This window comes from Doryrhamphus excisus, linkage group LG15 (assembly GCF_037039965.1).
Source record: "Doryrhamphus excisus strain RoL-2023G ecotype Guam linkage group LG15, RoL_Dexc_Guam_v1.1, whole genome shotgun sequence".
Taxonomy (NCBI): Eukaryota; Metazoa; Chordata; class Actinopteri; order Syngnathiformes; family Syngnathidae; genus Doryrhamphus; species Doryrhamphus excisus.
The window spans coordinates 14,723,897-14,740,563 of record NC_136371.1 but is presented as its reverse complement, the minus strand read 5'-3'; the positions used below and the strand labels follow the sequence as shown (position 1 = coordinate 14,740,563).

Sequence of the window (16,667 nt, the reverse complement as noted above, 5' to 3'; positions counted from 1 at the left end):
ATTATTTTTAGCAAGCTGCACCGCGGACAAGGGGTTAGCGTGCAGGTCACACAGCTAGGAGACCTAAGTTCAATTCCACCCGCCATCTCTGTGTGGAGTTTGCATGTTCTCCCCGTGCATGCGTGGGTTTTCTCCCACATACCAAAAAAAAAAAACATGCTAGGTTAATTGGCGACTCCAAGTGAGTGTGAATGGTTGTTTGTCTATATGTGCCCTGTGATTGGCTGGCCACCAGTCCAGGGTGTACCCCGCCTCTCGCCCGAAGACAGCTGGGATAGGCTCCAGCACCCCTCGCCACCCTCGTGAGGATAAGCGGTAGAAAATGAATGAATGAATGAATTATTTTTAGTGGGAAACAACAAATTAACAGGGGGTTTTTATTGGCCGTCAGCATATTGTAAAAATCTAATGAATACGTTATGAGCTATACAATTATAAACTATACTCATTATCACCTAGAACACAAAGCTAAGATGTGGATGTTTTGAACAGATAACATCCTTCCATTGAACCACTGATGTAGTAGGAATTATGAATGTGAGTATAAATGGTTGGTGTAGCTCTATTGATGTTGCTCAAGCTGGAGCCTGTCGAGACTGCTCCGACTCTCACCACTAACCAGCGATGATGAGCTACTGGTCTGAGGCCTCCCAGACCAGCTGGCCTGTAATTTAAATAGCTTGGACCTGTAATCACAAATGTTTTTCTGTGTCTGAGCTAATTTGAGACATTTGTCCGAATGTTTTAGTATGTTTGGTGCCTCACGACAGTGTAACAACACTCTTAAAAGATTTGTTGAGGAAAAAATACAAATAAATCAAGGAAATGTGTCCAAGAACATTCCATTTTGAAACTGAGCATGAAGAAACAATCGAATTGAACATTTTCTGGGTTTTTCGAGTCTGTAATTGCCAGCTCAGCATGTTGCACAATACGAACGACCACAGCCTGCTTCTTCTTCGTCTTCTTCATGTGCCGTGCCTACTCCATCAGGCTTATCCCAGTCCTTCCATGTGTCTCTTGGGCCATGCACACAGAAACATTTTAACGTCAAACTCCATCCAAATAGGTATTTCCTATGACATCAGTTGTTAGCCAGCTCATATTAACTTGTTTTCTCACGTGAGAAAGGGGACATGAGGATTGTGAATGATGGGCAAAATTCCCCAAAGTGTGCAGTTTGCTTTTAAATCATGAAAGAGTGTTACTTTCATAACCGCTTTTAATCTGAAAGGCTGGACATAGACTTCAGCTACAAGTTACCATGGTGATACAGCTGCTACCTTAGTGGAACAGTCCAGCTTTCCACTCAACACAGCTCGCTAACCCACTAAACTCGCTTTGCAATACAGCCCCCTTATCTCATGGTACTTAGTGGTATCCTGTAAGGCATTACAGTACTTTGGCAAACTTAAATGGTTGTACAAGCTAGTCGGTTTGCCGCTTAAGTTCCATTCATCCATCTTGGTGAAGTAAGAAGAGATTGAGGAAGCTAAAGTTGCAAAAGGTGTGAAGGTGTTACAGGTGTTGGATGGATGGATGGATAGACTTCCTTTATTGTCATTGCACAATAACACAGCAGTAAAATTGCTAACGAAATGTCGTTTGCCTGGTTCCCGTATAATACCAGAGACAAAAAAAGATTCATTCATTCATTCATTTTCTACCGCTTTTTCCTCAAGAGGGGGTGCTGGAGCCTATCCCAGCTTTCTTCGGGCGAGAGGCAGGGTACACCCTGGACTGGTCGCCAGCCAATCACAGGGCACATATAGACAAACAACCATTCACACTCACATTCATACCTATGGACAATTTGGAGTGGCCAATTAACCTAGCATGTTTTTGGAATGTGGGAGGAAACCGGAGTACCCGGAGAAAACCCACGCATGCACGGGGAGAACATGCAAACTCCACACAGAGATGGCCGAGGGTGGACAAAAGAAGATAAATAATAATAAATAATAAAAATAATAATGTGGAGAATAAATAGATGACATCAAATATGAACAACAATGTACAGTGTAAACAGTAAATTGCACAAATAATAATAATAATAATAATTTTGAATAAATAATTATAATTGAAAGTTCTGCGTGTGCGTGGTTCATTTATCCATTTTATTTGTTATTTAGAACATACTAATTTGATTTACATGATTTCCCAAAGGAACACAATTACTGTGGCACTGCTTGAGCAATTTTATTTACATCTTAAATGGCTTATTTACTGTTATTTTGTTTATTTACTTTATTGAGTGGTACGAATGTAAAGCCTTTTGAAGTACCCTGTCCAAAAAGAACTAGGAACTGTGAACATGTGAGTCTATGTTCATTCATTCATTCATTTTCTACAGCTTATACACGAGGGTCGCGGGGGTGCTGGAGCCTATCTCAGCTGAGAGGCGGGGTACACCCTGGACTGGTGGCCAGCCAATCACAGGGCACATATAGACAAACAACCATTCACACTCACATTCATACCTATGGACAATTTGGAGTCGCTAATTAACCTAGCATGTTTTTGGAATGTGGGAGGAAACCGGAAAACCTGTGTATGCATGGGGAATCAAACTCAGGTCTCCTAGCTGTGAGGCCTGCGGGCTAACCACTTGTCCGCCGTGCAGCCTGAGTCTATGTTATCTTATTCATATCTAATGTGATTATTTCTACTATATTGGGTAATATCAGTGTAAAGGTGACACTAATTTCATGTCTTGAAGGCTCTAATCATGTTAAAAACTGTATTTAGAACATTGTAAACAGGTTTTCTTGAATCCTACTTTGGGAAAACTCACTTATTGTGGTCAGGTCTGGAACCAATTAACCGCCATAAACAAGTGATGACTGTACTGCATTCTCAGCAGCTGACACTGACACTTGCTGCGCTCGTGTGTCTACATTTGTTGTGACTGTGAAAAAGGTTGACACCTTCACTAGTTTTGATAAAAACTGTTTTCTTCTCGACGTCTTCTTCTCTGCTCCACTGGGGTAACTCCAAGTTTGTTTTGCTCCCCTCTTTCGCCATCAATCTGCACTTGCGGCACATGCACAGTGATGTGGAATATTCTATTGCATTTGGAGGGGGAATTGGAAGCGGTTGGAACCACCAATATTTTTGGCAATCCAAAAAAATATATTCAGCACAGCAATGCCTAACACAAAAATGAAACAAAAACACAAATACGAGTGCCTGCCACAGCACTCCGCTGACATCAGTCTCCCTCTAGGCTCTGGGCTCCTCTAAGTCTTTCTGGCCAATGTAGAATACAGTACTAAATGATAGAATGATTCTCCCGTCTTGTATTCATATTTTACTTCATTTTAAGGACTTCATCTAGCTCAGTGAATAAGGGGATTTATTTTTATTTTCTTGGGGACCTCCACCAAGTGCCGTAGTTACCCCCTATGGTGATTCATACTGCACTGACCATTTTATGTGCAGTTATATGCACAAATGTGAAAAACGGTCGTATCTCATAATTAGCTTCTCTTTATTTCACAGTTTAGTTTAGTTCAGAAAAACATGTCAGCCGTGGCCGCTGCAAGGAACAACTAACAGCGGGCTTACGCTGACTATGGTGCAGCTCCGGTCCTGATCCAGTAATACGTAATACAGTGTTTTCAGACTCATTTAACTTTGAAATGCACCAAAGGTTTCAACCTTGAGGCGACTGACTTCCTATTTGGCTCACAATATTCCTTCATCCGAATTCTGAATGCGCCGGCGTTTGAAAGAAAAGATCCCAAACAGATTCTTTCCGTTATGCCATATGGAGCCGTAGCCTGGAGCTGGACCAAATGACGCTGAGTCAGCCAGCAACAGAGGCCACACTGGAGCTGCAACAAATCCTCACTGGATTGAGGGTGAGCGCGGAGTAAAAACACGCAGGTCTTGTTGTGACCCCTGCTTAAGGTACATAAATTTAGATTTGTTAATGAAAATGCAATGAAGAAGTAATGAAAAGCTAACAACTAAGGCACATCAATTTATAGTAGTTACTGAAGAACTAACAAAGCGCTAATGAGGAACTACTCTGCAAGAGTACAGTAGTTACTGAAGAGTAGTTACCGATGAACTAATGAGGAACTAATTAGTGCAGTAGTTAATTTGGAATGAAGGCACATACATTTAGAGTAGTTATTGATGCACTAATGAGGAAATCATGAATACGGTAGTTACTAATGTAAAACTAATGAGGAACCAATGAGTAGTAGTTAGGGTTAGGTTGGTTCCTTATTAACTCCTGTAATTTTGTCTGGCTTATTGTAAAGTGTTATTGGGCTATAATTATATAAACATGGTTATGTAACAAGCAACTTAAGCAGACATAACTGTAACAAATTTCAAAAGCAGGAAAAGGGGGGCCTATTTTCCGCTACCCACACTGAAGACTGATATCGAATAGACACCAACATGTGCAGTATCGCCTCAGTGTACACACGCTAACTTTTCACGTCCCTGTGAAAAACATTGAATTTTTAAGGTCCTCCTTAAGGTTGGCACGCATCTCATCAGTGCGTCTATGCCGGCTCATATTTAGTCCACCTTAAATATTACACAACCTTGGGGTAAGGAAACAAGCAGCAGTTTTTTTTTGCTAGGCGGTGATCAGGGTGTTACCTCAGAGGATCTTCCTTTAAACTCACTCGGTGAACTTTTATGAAAGTTTACACCGAAGCTGTGATACTTTGTTAACTTCTGATGGGCGTACGGACTGCAAAACACCCCAAACACAAAAGTTGTTTTTCTCCACCGAGAGCTCCCTCGGGAACGCGTAGCATGTTTCACTTTCAACTTTTTGCTTCTTTTCTTCGGTGATGTGATTCTCCTCGGTTTGTCTGGCAGCTCTTCTGTGTGCTTTTTATTCAAGGCGGGATTACGTTTGCCACTTTTACGAGCTCGGATCTCAAAATGCTGCCGAGCTCGGCGCTTTACGCCGCAAAGAAAAGGAAGAAGCCGCAGCAGAAAATGTAAGTCACAGATCATCAGGGGGTCAATATAATGTTGTCTTTTTTGTCATATTGCTGTTAAACGTCTACTACATATGGCGGTGATGTCCCAAGTGCTGCTCCTGGGCATTTAATAGTATTTTTCCCCAAAGTAATTATCGAGATATTTTATTACACTAATATTAAAGATACTTGTTTGAAAGAAAGTTGATGCAACACTTGCATTAAGCTGCATCTGCCTAACCAGGAAGAAATACTGGTTACTTAAGAAATACTACTATGATACTCATCATAGCACTGAAAAGGTATGACCAGGAAACCAAAAAAAACCCCAAAACTAAGAGAACTTCAAGCAAAGTTTATTATGTTTTAAATGTCCAATGGCATTATCATTATATGAATGTAAGCTAAAACATGAACAAATGATTAATTTGTCTGTTTCTCACCCAAAACAATTAATTAATGAACAAAATGCAACATTTATCTGCATCTCATGAGGTTAAATGTGAAATACCGCCATCACTTTGTAATTTTTATTCATGTGCACTGTGCTGATGGATTGCGCCATCATCTAATTTGCATTACATGACGCAAAAACTGAGCGTTTTTGTGTGGACAGGTAAACCTGAGCCCTTTGGCTTGTGAATAAATGTCGCGACAGTCGTATTTAACAACGGAACTTTAAGTTATTGACTTACAGGCGTTAGTTTAGGGGTTTTGCCAGCATGCCTTGCGGGATCTTATTAAATAACAGTTCAAATTTGAGTGTGTTAGCATACCTCTTAGGTGCTGTGCTGTTCATATTGAGACCGAACCACCTTCTGCTAGCAGAACGCCAAGCGTGCTTTTAAAAATAGAGCCTATTTAATTTAGTTAAATATTTCTAACAACTACATAAAAAATGTTGTAAATTTGTGGTGCCTGCACACATACAAAAGCAGGCGATCAAGTATTTGTAGTCATGTGTTTGGTATGATGGCCATATATTCAATGATAGCAGATGTTCATAGCTAAACTTTTCCAAATTGCTATCATTAGCTGACAACAAACATAAGTAGTGACCATGTGTGTGAGTTTCGAAGAGGCGGAACGTGTTGCTAGCAATACGCACAACCCGCTGTATACGGTCCCTGTAAGCAAGCTGACTGCAGAGTACCAATGCCATCTACTGGTTGCACTTGTAATGACAGGCACACAGACAGCTCTATTATAATGTGTTTGTGATTGCACTGGATCTTTCTGTGGTGGTCCAAATTTAAACAAACTATTGTAAGACATTTAAATAACATGACCGCTTATTATAAAACAACATTAACTGCAGTTGTTGCGCAATGTGAGACGCCAGCTTACAGAAACAACTGTTGCTTCAGTGTTGTTTCCTGCCAGCAGTCGAGCTATCATGTGTACACTTTGTGTGAGGGCTTGTTTTTGGAGGTGATGAGCATGCATACAAACGTCTGCATTGTTGTCATGAATGTGGAGTTTGTGGACTAACTCAAATTGTGTTACTTTATAAGAAAAAGAACGTTTTAGGTTAGCGCTCGAGTTTGCCGCTTGCATAAACGCCTGTTCAGAAACAATCTATTCATTATACAGACGCCCTTATAAACGGGCTTGTGGGCTAAATACCAACAGGAGGTTGCTGGATTTAGTCGTTGACAAAATTCAATCATCAGAACATTTAGGTTTATTAAATTTAAAATGAAAAAAAAACATGTAAGTTGCAGAAATAAGCTGAAATATGTCGCATTTTTAAAGTCTGGTAGTCGAAAGTCAAAGTCGCTGTAAATAAGCATTATATGCAAAATATGCTTTCTGACTGCATATGATTATTTTTTACAATAATGGTCCAATCAGCGTTGTATGCCGCCGATCCCAATAATCCATGAGTGTAAATGTTTAAATGTAGTACGGGCTACATTGTAGAAAACGGGATAAAATATCCAAGAGCTACTCATTTTTGTATTTTCATAGCTTAATTTCAAGCCAAACAAAGCCAAATATGCTTGTTTTACCAGGACATGAACAAAATGCTGGTATTTTCAACTCAGGTTTAGTATTTCACAATGCGTTTAATTTTGGTCTTCCCACATTATTAACTGAAAGGTTTGTCCACCTCTGCTGGGTCCCTCCAGCCGCATCCGCTGCCTTCAGAAGCGCAGATGTAGCCAACTCCCTCTTCTGTGCCCTCGGTATCCCAGAGAGGAGACAAAAAAAATGTGTCCAAGTGAAAGTTGGAAGTGAAAGACTGCTGATTACTAAAGAACAAAAAAAGGTAGAAATAAACATTCCATGTTTATACAGCCATAGAACACAATATCACGAGTGCCTTGAAAAATCAGTCAAAGGGTCTTTTGAAAAAAGGTTGGGATTGTATGAGTTAATGGCTTCGTAACAAAGAGCCACCTCAATAATAGGATAGGTCCATCTTTGTTCTGTATATAGTACTAGCAGTAGTTTGCCCAAGTGGTTTTGCTGTCGTAGTGAAACAAGTATGCCTTTAAATTCAACGGGCTCATAAAGGGTTCCAGTTTCGTGTCACGGAAGCATGTTATTTCACAATAACGTTTTGAGGTTATTCATAAATTGTTCCAAAAACCTCTGTGCTGAGGGTCCGACCCACTTGGACTAGTTCTGGAATGGAACTTATATAACATTCTCAGAGGAGCTCCACCATTCTGGTCAATAGTTGACATAGACATGCTGCAAATTTCAGTTGAGCTTGATGGTGTTGATTTTAAGAGCAGGGGCTTCTTTCTTGGTTAGTGTCAAACTGGATTCACTGTGAACTCTTGACACCGGTGTATAGCAGACGGTAGACTTCCTGAACATCCTCGCCGCCTTACTTTCATCTCTGGGTGCCAAAAATGGCTGTTGAATGAGTTTCAACTGATTGTATCTGCCTGAAGTAGAAGAACCTGGCGATCCTCATCCATGCAGGCCTCTGCTATGACAACTATGACCCTTATGAAGCTGAAAGTCCACAAAATCCAAACCTGGAACTGAAAATCTCCTCCTGCTAGCATTGATCCAATACTGATGCAGTATAGTATATTGATGTGTGGCTTGACCTGCCACACCCTAGTGGAAGACAATGCTTTTTGTTTGTCATAAAGTGTGTGTCCAAGTGGTGAATCATGTCTCTTGCGGTTCTAAAGTATGCTAGTTAAAGATCGTATTCCTCACTTTGATGTTATCAGTTTGAGATGTTAATCCTGGCCCAGCAAAGCCTGTAGAGAACCTTGGTGGAACCCTGGTGTGTGGGTGTGTGTGAAGCTGTACCTGCGTTCATCACAACTAGCCATGTTTCCATGAGGGAGGAGGGCCGAGTAATATGAGACACGCTGTGTGTTTTTTCTCAACATACTTTCTTCCCGTCTTTCCTTCTGTCTCGCTCTTTTTTTCCTTTCTTCCTTCCCTCGACCCAAATGAACATAGTTCTGTGTCACGCAAATGCTTATGTAAGTCGGCCATGTTCCCTCAGCCTGTTGTTTGGTAAAAGTTTCTTCTGGGGATTCAACGTCCTTCGATTTTAGTAAGATACAAATGTTAGAGGCCCAGAGGTAGTTTTGTGTCAGTTAAAAGAGTACTACTACAGTAGTACCTGCATAAACTACCAGCGACTGACATAAAGAGCACAAATAACAGAGGCTTCCATAAGAGATGTTGATGTTCTCCTCCGATTTCAGATCAACATTTGCAATAAAAATAAGTGCTACTACATTCAATTCAGGTCCACATCCCTCTTCAATTACACAATCAGTTTTTAAGCCCTAAATATACCTCACATTATTAAAAACATTTCGAAGTTTAAAGCTATTCAATGCTAATGAATAGGCCTGTCAAGAACAAATTTTGCTGGACGATAAATGTCCCAGAAATTATTGTTGATAATCATTCATTCATTCTGCCGCTTATCCGGGCGAGAGGCGGGGTACACCCTGGACTGGTGGCCAGCCAATCACAGGGCACATATAGACAAACAACCACATTCGTACCTATGGACAATTTGGAGTTGCCAATTAACCTAGCATGTTTTTGGAATGTGGGAGGAAACCGGAGTACCCAGAGAAAACCCACGCATGCACGGGGAGAACATGCAAACTCCACACAGTGATGGCCGAGGGTGGAATTGAACTCGGGTCTCCTAGCTGTGAGGTCTGCGCACTAACCACTTGTCCACCATGCAGCCCTGTTGATAATCAATAATATTTAAAATATTAAGAGCATCAAGAGTGTTTAAATATTTTAAATACATTAAACAAACAAAAAAGGCAATCATCACCAATTAAAATAAAATGGACTCTCAGCCTCTTTGAGCAAAAAAATGAACTTAAAAAAGAATTAAAAGCATAACCAAAAAAAATGGACCCTGTTCCTGTTAAGAAAACCTCCCACTCCAATAAAACACACACACAGTTATGTATGAAGTGTATTGTTGGTGGTGTAAAATGCAATGTTCCTGATGTCCTTCAACGCATCTTCTTTCACTCAGTTATGCAGTTGAGGAATTACATGTGAATTACATGTTTTGACCTATACAATGTATGTTCTCCCAATTCGCACTTTCGTCTGTCAAACATGTCCACATGCGCGGACCGTCAGGATGAAGACACTACTGCAATTCCACCCTGGAGCTGTGGCATTCAGCCTAGAAAACCAAAAATATTATTGTTGGATCAATCAATTTATCGTGACACGCCGACTTATGAAGGATCCATCCTTTAACCTATCATCAGGGTAGTGGTAGAGTGGGAGGGGGCAAACTGCAGCCGCCAAGCTTTTTAACGAAAGTTAATGCATTTTTTTAAAACGTCAGCATCAACAGGTGTAGCAGTAGCATGACTAGTAATATTATTGTGGCAAGTCCCGTCACACAGGAAGTAGTCAGAGCCAAAGTATACCTCTCCCTCCAGTGGTTTGAGCAGCAATCCAAACAACCCCTCAGTCACGGTGCAAACAAAAACAGAGTAAAAGTCAACACACGTCTGACACGCAATGTAACCTATCCACTGGACCGTGTGGACATACAGATAAACATGTACGCACAACACACATGTCAAAAATACACTCATAACTTCTCACCACAAAGCATGCTGGGTAGCTTAAGGGATTAAGGCACACATGTCACATTGCCGTCGTTTGTCACATTTTGTGAAGTCTATCTTTGCTTGATGATGGGGTGACATCTGGTTGCATTTCTACCCCTTGGGGGTCTGATTTCTTCTATGTCTAATTCCACCTGACTTTTCACTTTCACTTTTCTTTGACACCAGAATAGCCTCATTCCCACTTGGGAAAGAAAATAGAGGTTAAAGTAAATTTTTTAAAATAAATTTAGCGAGTACCGGTACATTTGGTTTGGCCACACACACGTAACTAGTTCTCTTTTTGCTTTTGGACTTATTGTATTAATAATTTTGTCTTAACAAGAAAGTGTTGCCGAGTGGTTAGCTATGAGACCGGAGTTCAATTCCACCCTCTGCCATCTCTGTGTGGAGTTTGCATGTTCTCCCCGTGCATGCGTGGGTTTTCTCCGGTTTCCTCCCACATTCCAAAAACATGCTTGGTTAATTGGCGACTCCAAATTGTCCATAGGTAGGTATGAATGTGAGTGTGAATGGTTGTTTGTCTATATGTGCCCTGTGATTGGCTGGCCACCAGTCCAGGGTGTAACCCGCCTCTCGCCCGAAGACAGCTGGGATAGGCTCCAGCACGCCCTGCGACCCTCGTGAGGAAAAGGCGGTAGAAAATGAATGAATGAATGAAGAAAGTGTTTTGCCGAGTGGTTAGCTACGAGACCGGAGTTCAATTCCACCCTCGGCCATCTCTGTGTGGAGTTTGCATGTTCTCCTCGTGCGTGCGTGGGTTTTCTCCGGGTACTCCGGTTTCCTCCCACATTCCAAAAACATGCTAGGTTAATTGGCGACTCCAAATTGTCCATAGGTATGAATGTGAGTGTGAATGGTTGTTTGTCTATATGTGCCCTGTGATTGGCTGGCCACCAGTCCAGGGTGTAACCCGCCTGGGATAGGCTCCAGCACGCCCTGCGACCCTCATGAGGACAAGCGGTAGAAAATGAATGAATGAAAGAAAGTGTTGCAACAAGAAGATGGCCTCTTCTCCTGAAAAGGTGTCACTTCTACCAGACAAAGCCCTTTTGTGTTTCCGCAGGGGAGTGTTTTTTGAAGTCCAACTCAATCCCGTACTGTGCTTAATGACACACCCCTCACACGACCGTCAGATAACGCCAGAGGCAGCAACACTGGACGCTCATTGTTCTCATGGAGACTTCTGCTGCCAGGAATGCATCGATAGCCATCTCGACTTGACTTGGGATGCGTCGTGTTTTGGAGGATTATCAAACAGATGGCTCATTTACAGGAGGGAGGGAATGTCAGCATTTTGTAGTTTTCATTCGCAAATATGGGGCGATAATGTTGATGATTATAACAAAACAAGTCACTGTTTTTCGCTGTGTCAAAGCTCTTATAGAAAATGTAGTATTTGGGTTCACTGCAGTGAATGAGTGTACATACATTCTTTGAATGGCCAGAGCGTCATCAAACAAATGATCCCATCCACAGAAAGTTAACACATAACATCAATAAACTACTACTGCTACTATGCGGGCAATAAACAACGATAACAACTGCTAACAACAAAGAGACAAAGTTACAAAGTTTCTGTTTATTATCCTTTACAATGGCTCTGTCTTTCGCTGATGATGATACAGAAACAAATGCTGTTTCCGGTTTTGGACATGTGAATTGACATTGTAGATGCTCTGTGCAGTTGTAATTTACTTGATAATAATAATTTCCTGTTCATACCTGTAATTCACTTCCAGCTGGACTTCTGTTAATATGTACGACTGTAAACAGTACAATTGACAATCGCCGAAAAAAAAAATTTGCAAAGAAAAAGCGGTAGAGAATGAATGAATGAATTAATGATATTTTTAATGACCTCTCACGGCCCACCTGCAGTACCACTACAGCCCACCAGGGGACCGCGGCCCACACTTTGGGAATCAATGCTCTATGAAATGGTTTTGTCCTATGAAAGTGTCTTGGTGCTGAAACCAATGCACAAATGCGTTTGTGGATGCGAGAGACGAGCAAAACAGGAATATGCATAGGCCGGCAAAATGACAGGAAATAATTTCCATTTGTGATTAATTAATTCATGATGGCACTTTATCAGAAATCCTGACCCATTTTAATCTAGCAAGGTCACCCCTACTCCTCACAAAAAAACAACAATACACATTTTCCCTCATCTTCTCTTCTTGTTTTGCTGTTTTTGTTTGCTGTGTTTAGGTTATGATTTTTTCGGCCATTTATCTTGCAGACCCAAACCTCTACCTCCCGATGGTGCCAAATCCAACCCATCCAAACGACATCGTGATCGGCTCAATGGCGAGTTGGACAAATTGACCAGTTTGCTGCCCTTCACTGAAGAAATCCGGGCTCGTCTAGACAAGTTGTCAGTGCTCCGGCTCAGTGTGGGTTACCTGAAGGTCAAGAGCTTTTTTAATGGTGAGTGTGACATATCGAGCATGTGATGGAATACCTCCTTTTTTTTAACACAGTTATTGCTAGGAATAACTTTTTTTAATACCAGGATGAAATAATTCTTGGTGATCTGCAAGGTTTGTGTTTTCAACACACCTTAAAGTTGAGAGTAGTTTATTCAAGTCATACTGATGACATTTGATTGTGAACAATAAGGACGTGTTGTGCGTTGGTGTGAAAGAGCAACCGGGACGCCACTTGCACAACTTGAGTTTGCATCCATTTAGCACCGAAAAGTGGTACCGATTGTTACTTTTTTTTGGTCTGGTTTCAAGAATTTACATATGCACTCGTACTATTACGATACAGAGTTTTGTTGAGCGGTTAGCATTAGCATTAGATTCACTATTCACTGCATGAACTGAACAAATGGCAAGCGAACCTTACAGGTATCTCAAAGTCAAGGTTTTCAGTTTCGCTGTCCGTTCACATACTGTATGTGGATGACTTCTTTTTTTGATGTAAAAATATTCCTTCCTCCGGAGAAGGAACTCAATTTCAGGGTCGTATTTAGGCTCAGTAAATAAACCTTGCAATGTTTTTATTTTTTGTACCGGTCCTGTTCAGACGTTTAGTCATGCAGTATGAGTGAACTGTAAGATTGCTTTGCCTGAACAGCTTCGGTCGGTCTGGTATACTCCTCCTGTTCCAATTGCATCGCAATGTTTAGCGGGACGACTGACAAGGAAGAAAGAGGGAGAAGAAAGACAAGGCAGCGTTAGGTCACATCATTGACTGTGATTGGAGTCAGAGTAGGGGATGTTGGGGAAGGGTTTGGGTTGAGAAGTGATCAGGATGTAGAATCCACAGTAATGTCAGCTGGTACAGGGATAATAGGGGTGAGATGAACTGGTTGTGAGAACTGGTGGACTGGATAACCTAAAGTATCAAACAAACCCAAAGTATCGCTTGCTAGCCCCAGTGAGAGCTGGGATGCTTTGTTTCATCTCAGACCAAATGCCTCCACTGGGCCTCATTGTCAGAAGTGAATTTGGACCAAGGCCAGGGCAGCAGTTATTTTTTTCATTTGGATTTTTTTCAAGTTTCCAACTTCCTCTTATTGTTTCTCTGCCTTTTTTACAAACTAGAAACGATCAGATGCAGACTTCCTTAAAGACATAATCCCTATTTACAGACAAGGCGTCGTGGGTGGGGCAGGCTTGTGTTACTAATTCTGTGTTACTTTCCCTTCTGGCACACCATATATTTGGAACTGACCTTTTGGCCAAGGGAGGTGTAAAGTTACAGACGGGCACTTCCATGTGTGCATAGTTCATGAGCATAAATTGTTCAGTTGAAACTTTGAGCAATGATCTTACGTGTCATGTATGTTGAATTTCTGTAAGTAAGTGTAAGTTTGAACTCCCTCTACCTCAACAAACCCTGGTGGACACAATTTTGTTGTTGCAGTGAGACGACCTGTTAGCATAGTAGCTTTGCACTGGGACAACTTTGGCATTATGCAGTCATGGGGGTCGGCACACACATGCTCATCATCATACTAGAAAACTGTACATTCATTCATTCATTCATTTTCTGCCGCTTATCCTCCGGAGGGTCGCGGGGGTGCTGGAGCCTATCCCAGCTGACTTCGGGCGAGAGGCACTCTGGACTGATGGCCAGCCAATCACAGGGCACATACACAATCACAGGCCACGCATGCACGGAGAGAACATGCAAAATCCACACAGAGATGGCCGAGGGTGGGCTAGGCCCCCTAGCTGTGAGGTCTGCGCGCTAACCACTAGGCCACCGTGCAGCTGGCAAAATCCATGTTATTTTCAAATATTTTGAAGCTTCTTTACAGTTTTTAAACATATAGACAAACAACCATTCACACTCACATTCATACCTATGGACAATTTGGAGTCACCAATTAACCTAGCATGTTTTTGTATTTATTTTATTCAGTCATACCTAATACTTTCTACTGCATTTTCTTAATGTACAGTATCTCTTCCTTTATCAACAGGACACCTGTACTTCCCATACACTCATTTATTAGTGGTGGCCAGCCACAAACACATTTGGGCCGCCACAAATAGATTTGGCACCGCCTGTTCACCCTCGCTCATAAACACATTATAATGGGACTGTCTGTGAATGTAGCTTGTCGTTACAACTATGTAGGTGATACGATGTATCTATATGTAGTTTTTTAACACACCTAATACGTAGCTGAGGATGTAGCAGAAGGTGTCAGTATTATCATATTTATAAAGTAAATAATCAGGGTAATCAGACTCCTCCAAATGCTCTTTTTCAAAAAAGCAACTAGTATCAAATCCAGCAGAGAGTTTTGGAGACTCTGACATGAAAGCAACGAGTACGGCTGTAGGCCTCTCCTCCATCCTTCGTCTTGTTTGTAATAAAAAAAAAAATGACCAAAAGAGGCGACAGAAGAAAGTTCATTTAGTTCTTTACGCCCCCAGACTATTGATACACTTTGAGACATTCCTTATGGTGAACAAAGATGACCTGGGAGTGCAAAAGCTAATGGGGTGGTCACTTTTAGCGTGTTGGTGCAGCCGGCAAGAGAAAAGCGCTCTGTCCTTGTGGCCTCATCCCAGTCTCGCCATCCAGGCTGTGACTTGTGTGACTACACAGATAGGCCGATGGGAACCGTCTGAGGGTCCAGTCTCATGGAAGCTGTTGTGAACAACAGCATTGTCTGGTGTTCTCACCCCCATGTTGCTGACTGCAGTCCTACTGGAAGACGCGTTGTCTATGAAGTCTCCACGGGAAGTAAGGTGAAGAATGGTGGAATGAAATTCTTTCTGACTCAGAGATGAGAAAATAATAAAATTGTTCCAGTTTCAGTAAAAGCGAAAAAAAGTAAAAGTGCCTCAAAGCAAATTGCTACTTGTGTAGAACTAATAAATACAAACCCTGCTGATGTTTGGCAGTTCTCCCAGCCCGAGTAACCACCTTCAGGAAACAGATGGAGGGACTTGAAACTCAAGTTGTGAGGCTGAATGATGGAAATACACCGACTTGTGTCTCCACCGCAGCCAAGCTAGCCGGCAATTTGTCCTTGGAAGGTCTAGCATAGGTTACAGTTGCACACTCCTTTGTGTCCGGTGTGATAGCAATCAGACCTGCAGAGCCTCCTCATGGAGGATAACAGTCAAAACACAGCAGCCTGGCACTCGTGTCAAAACCTGCCCAAGCATCTGCTGCAGAGCAGTGTGTATCAATCCTTGGAAGCGCTTTTCAATAAGTAGCAAAATTATTGAGACCTTGTCGTAGTTTAAAATAAATGACTAAATTACGCTTAAAAGCCATAGCATTTCAGTATGGGGAATCAAACTATGGAATGGATTGAGTACGGAAGTCAAACAATGCACGACGATGAGCCAATTCAAGAAACAATACAAGCAGTTGATGTTTGCTAAATACAAGGATGAAGAGTCTTGAACCAGTCATGATGTGCTATATATATCACTATATTGACACTTACTATGGTACCCATTATGTCATTGTATGGTCATATCACCTCGTACTTCGGTATTTTTAAAATTAAAATTAAAATTAAAATTAAAATTAAAATTAAAATTAAAATTAAAATTAAAATTAAAATTAAAATTAAAATTAAAATTAAAATTAAAATTAAAATTAAAATTAAAATTAAAATTAAAATATATTGGGATAAAAATTATATAATTAAAATAATTAATTAAAATTATAAAAGAAAAAGATTTAACAAATTTAAATTATATTAGGAAAGCAGAAAGTGAACAAATGTAACAGTTACTGATTGTAAAAGTACCAGATGGAGGGGTAGGATTTAATAAGCTTTGCTTCTTCCTACTCCTTTTGGACATGTGGAACTGGGAACTGATTATGTGATGCACTCAATTGTAATCTGATGCATGTTGAAATGAAATAAAACCATTACCATTACCTTATGTCTTATATTCTTTATTTTATGAGCTACTCTATCGGATGGGTATTGCTCGTTCGATGGGCTTCGAATTGGAAAGGAAATGGCTCGCACATCACTAACTAAGTATCATTGATAAGGGCGTGTGCACGAAGCACTGCATGATTGCTCCAAAGCACACCAGAACACATTACCCCTGTCCTCCAAAACCTCCACTGGCTTCCCGCCCCCCAACGCATTCACTTCAAAATTCTTCTC

General features: G+C 41.1%; 1 protein-coding gene across 1 annotated transcript in view; it reads left to right on the top strand.

Moving 5' to 3' along the window:
* Positions 1–4,574: 4,574 nt before the first annotated feature.
* LOC131104796 (aryl hydrocarbon receptor) overlaps positions 4,575–16,667 on the top strand; it is a 28,399-nt gene continuing 16,306 nt past the window's right edge. The window contains exons 1-2 of the mRNA XM_058052323.2: positions 4,575–4,970; positions 12,303–12,490. Coding sequence (XP_057908306.2) covers positions 4,912–4,970; positions 12,303–12,490 — 247 coding nt within the window. The 5' untranslated portion in view covers positions 4,575–4,911. The remainder of the gene's footprint in view (positions 4,971–12,302; positions 12,491–16,667) is intronic.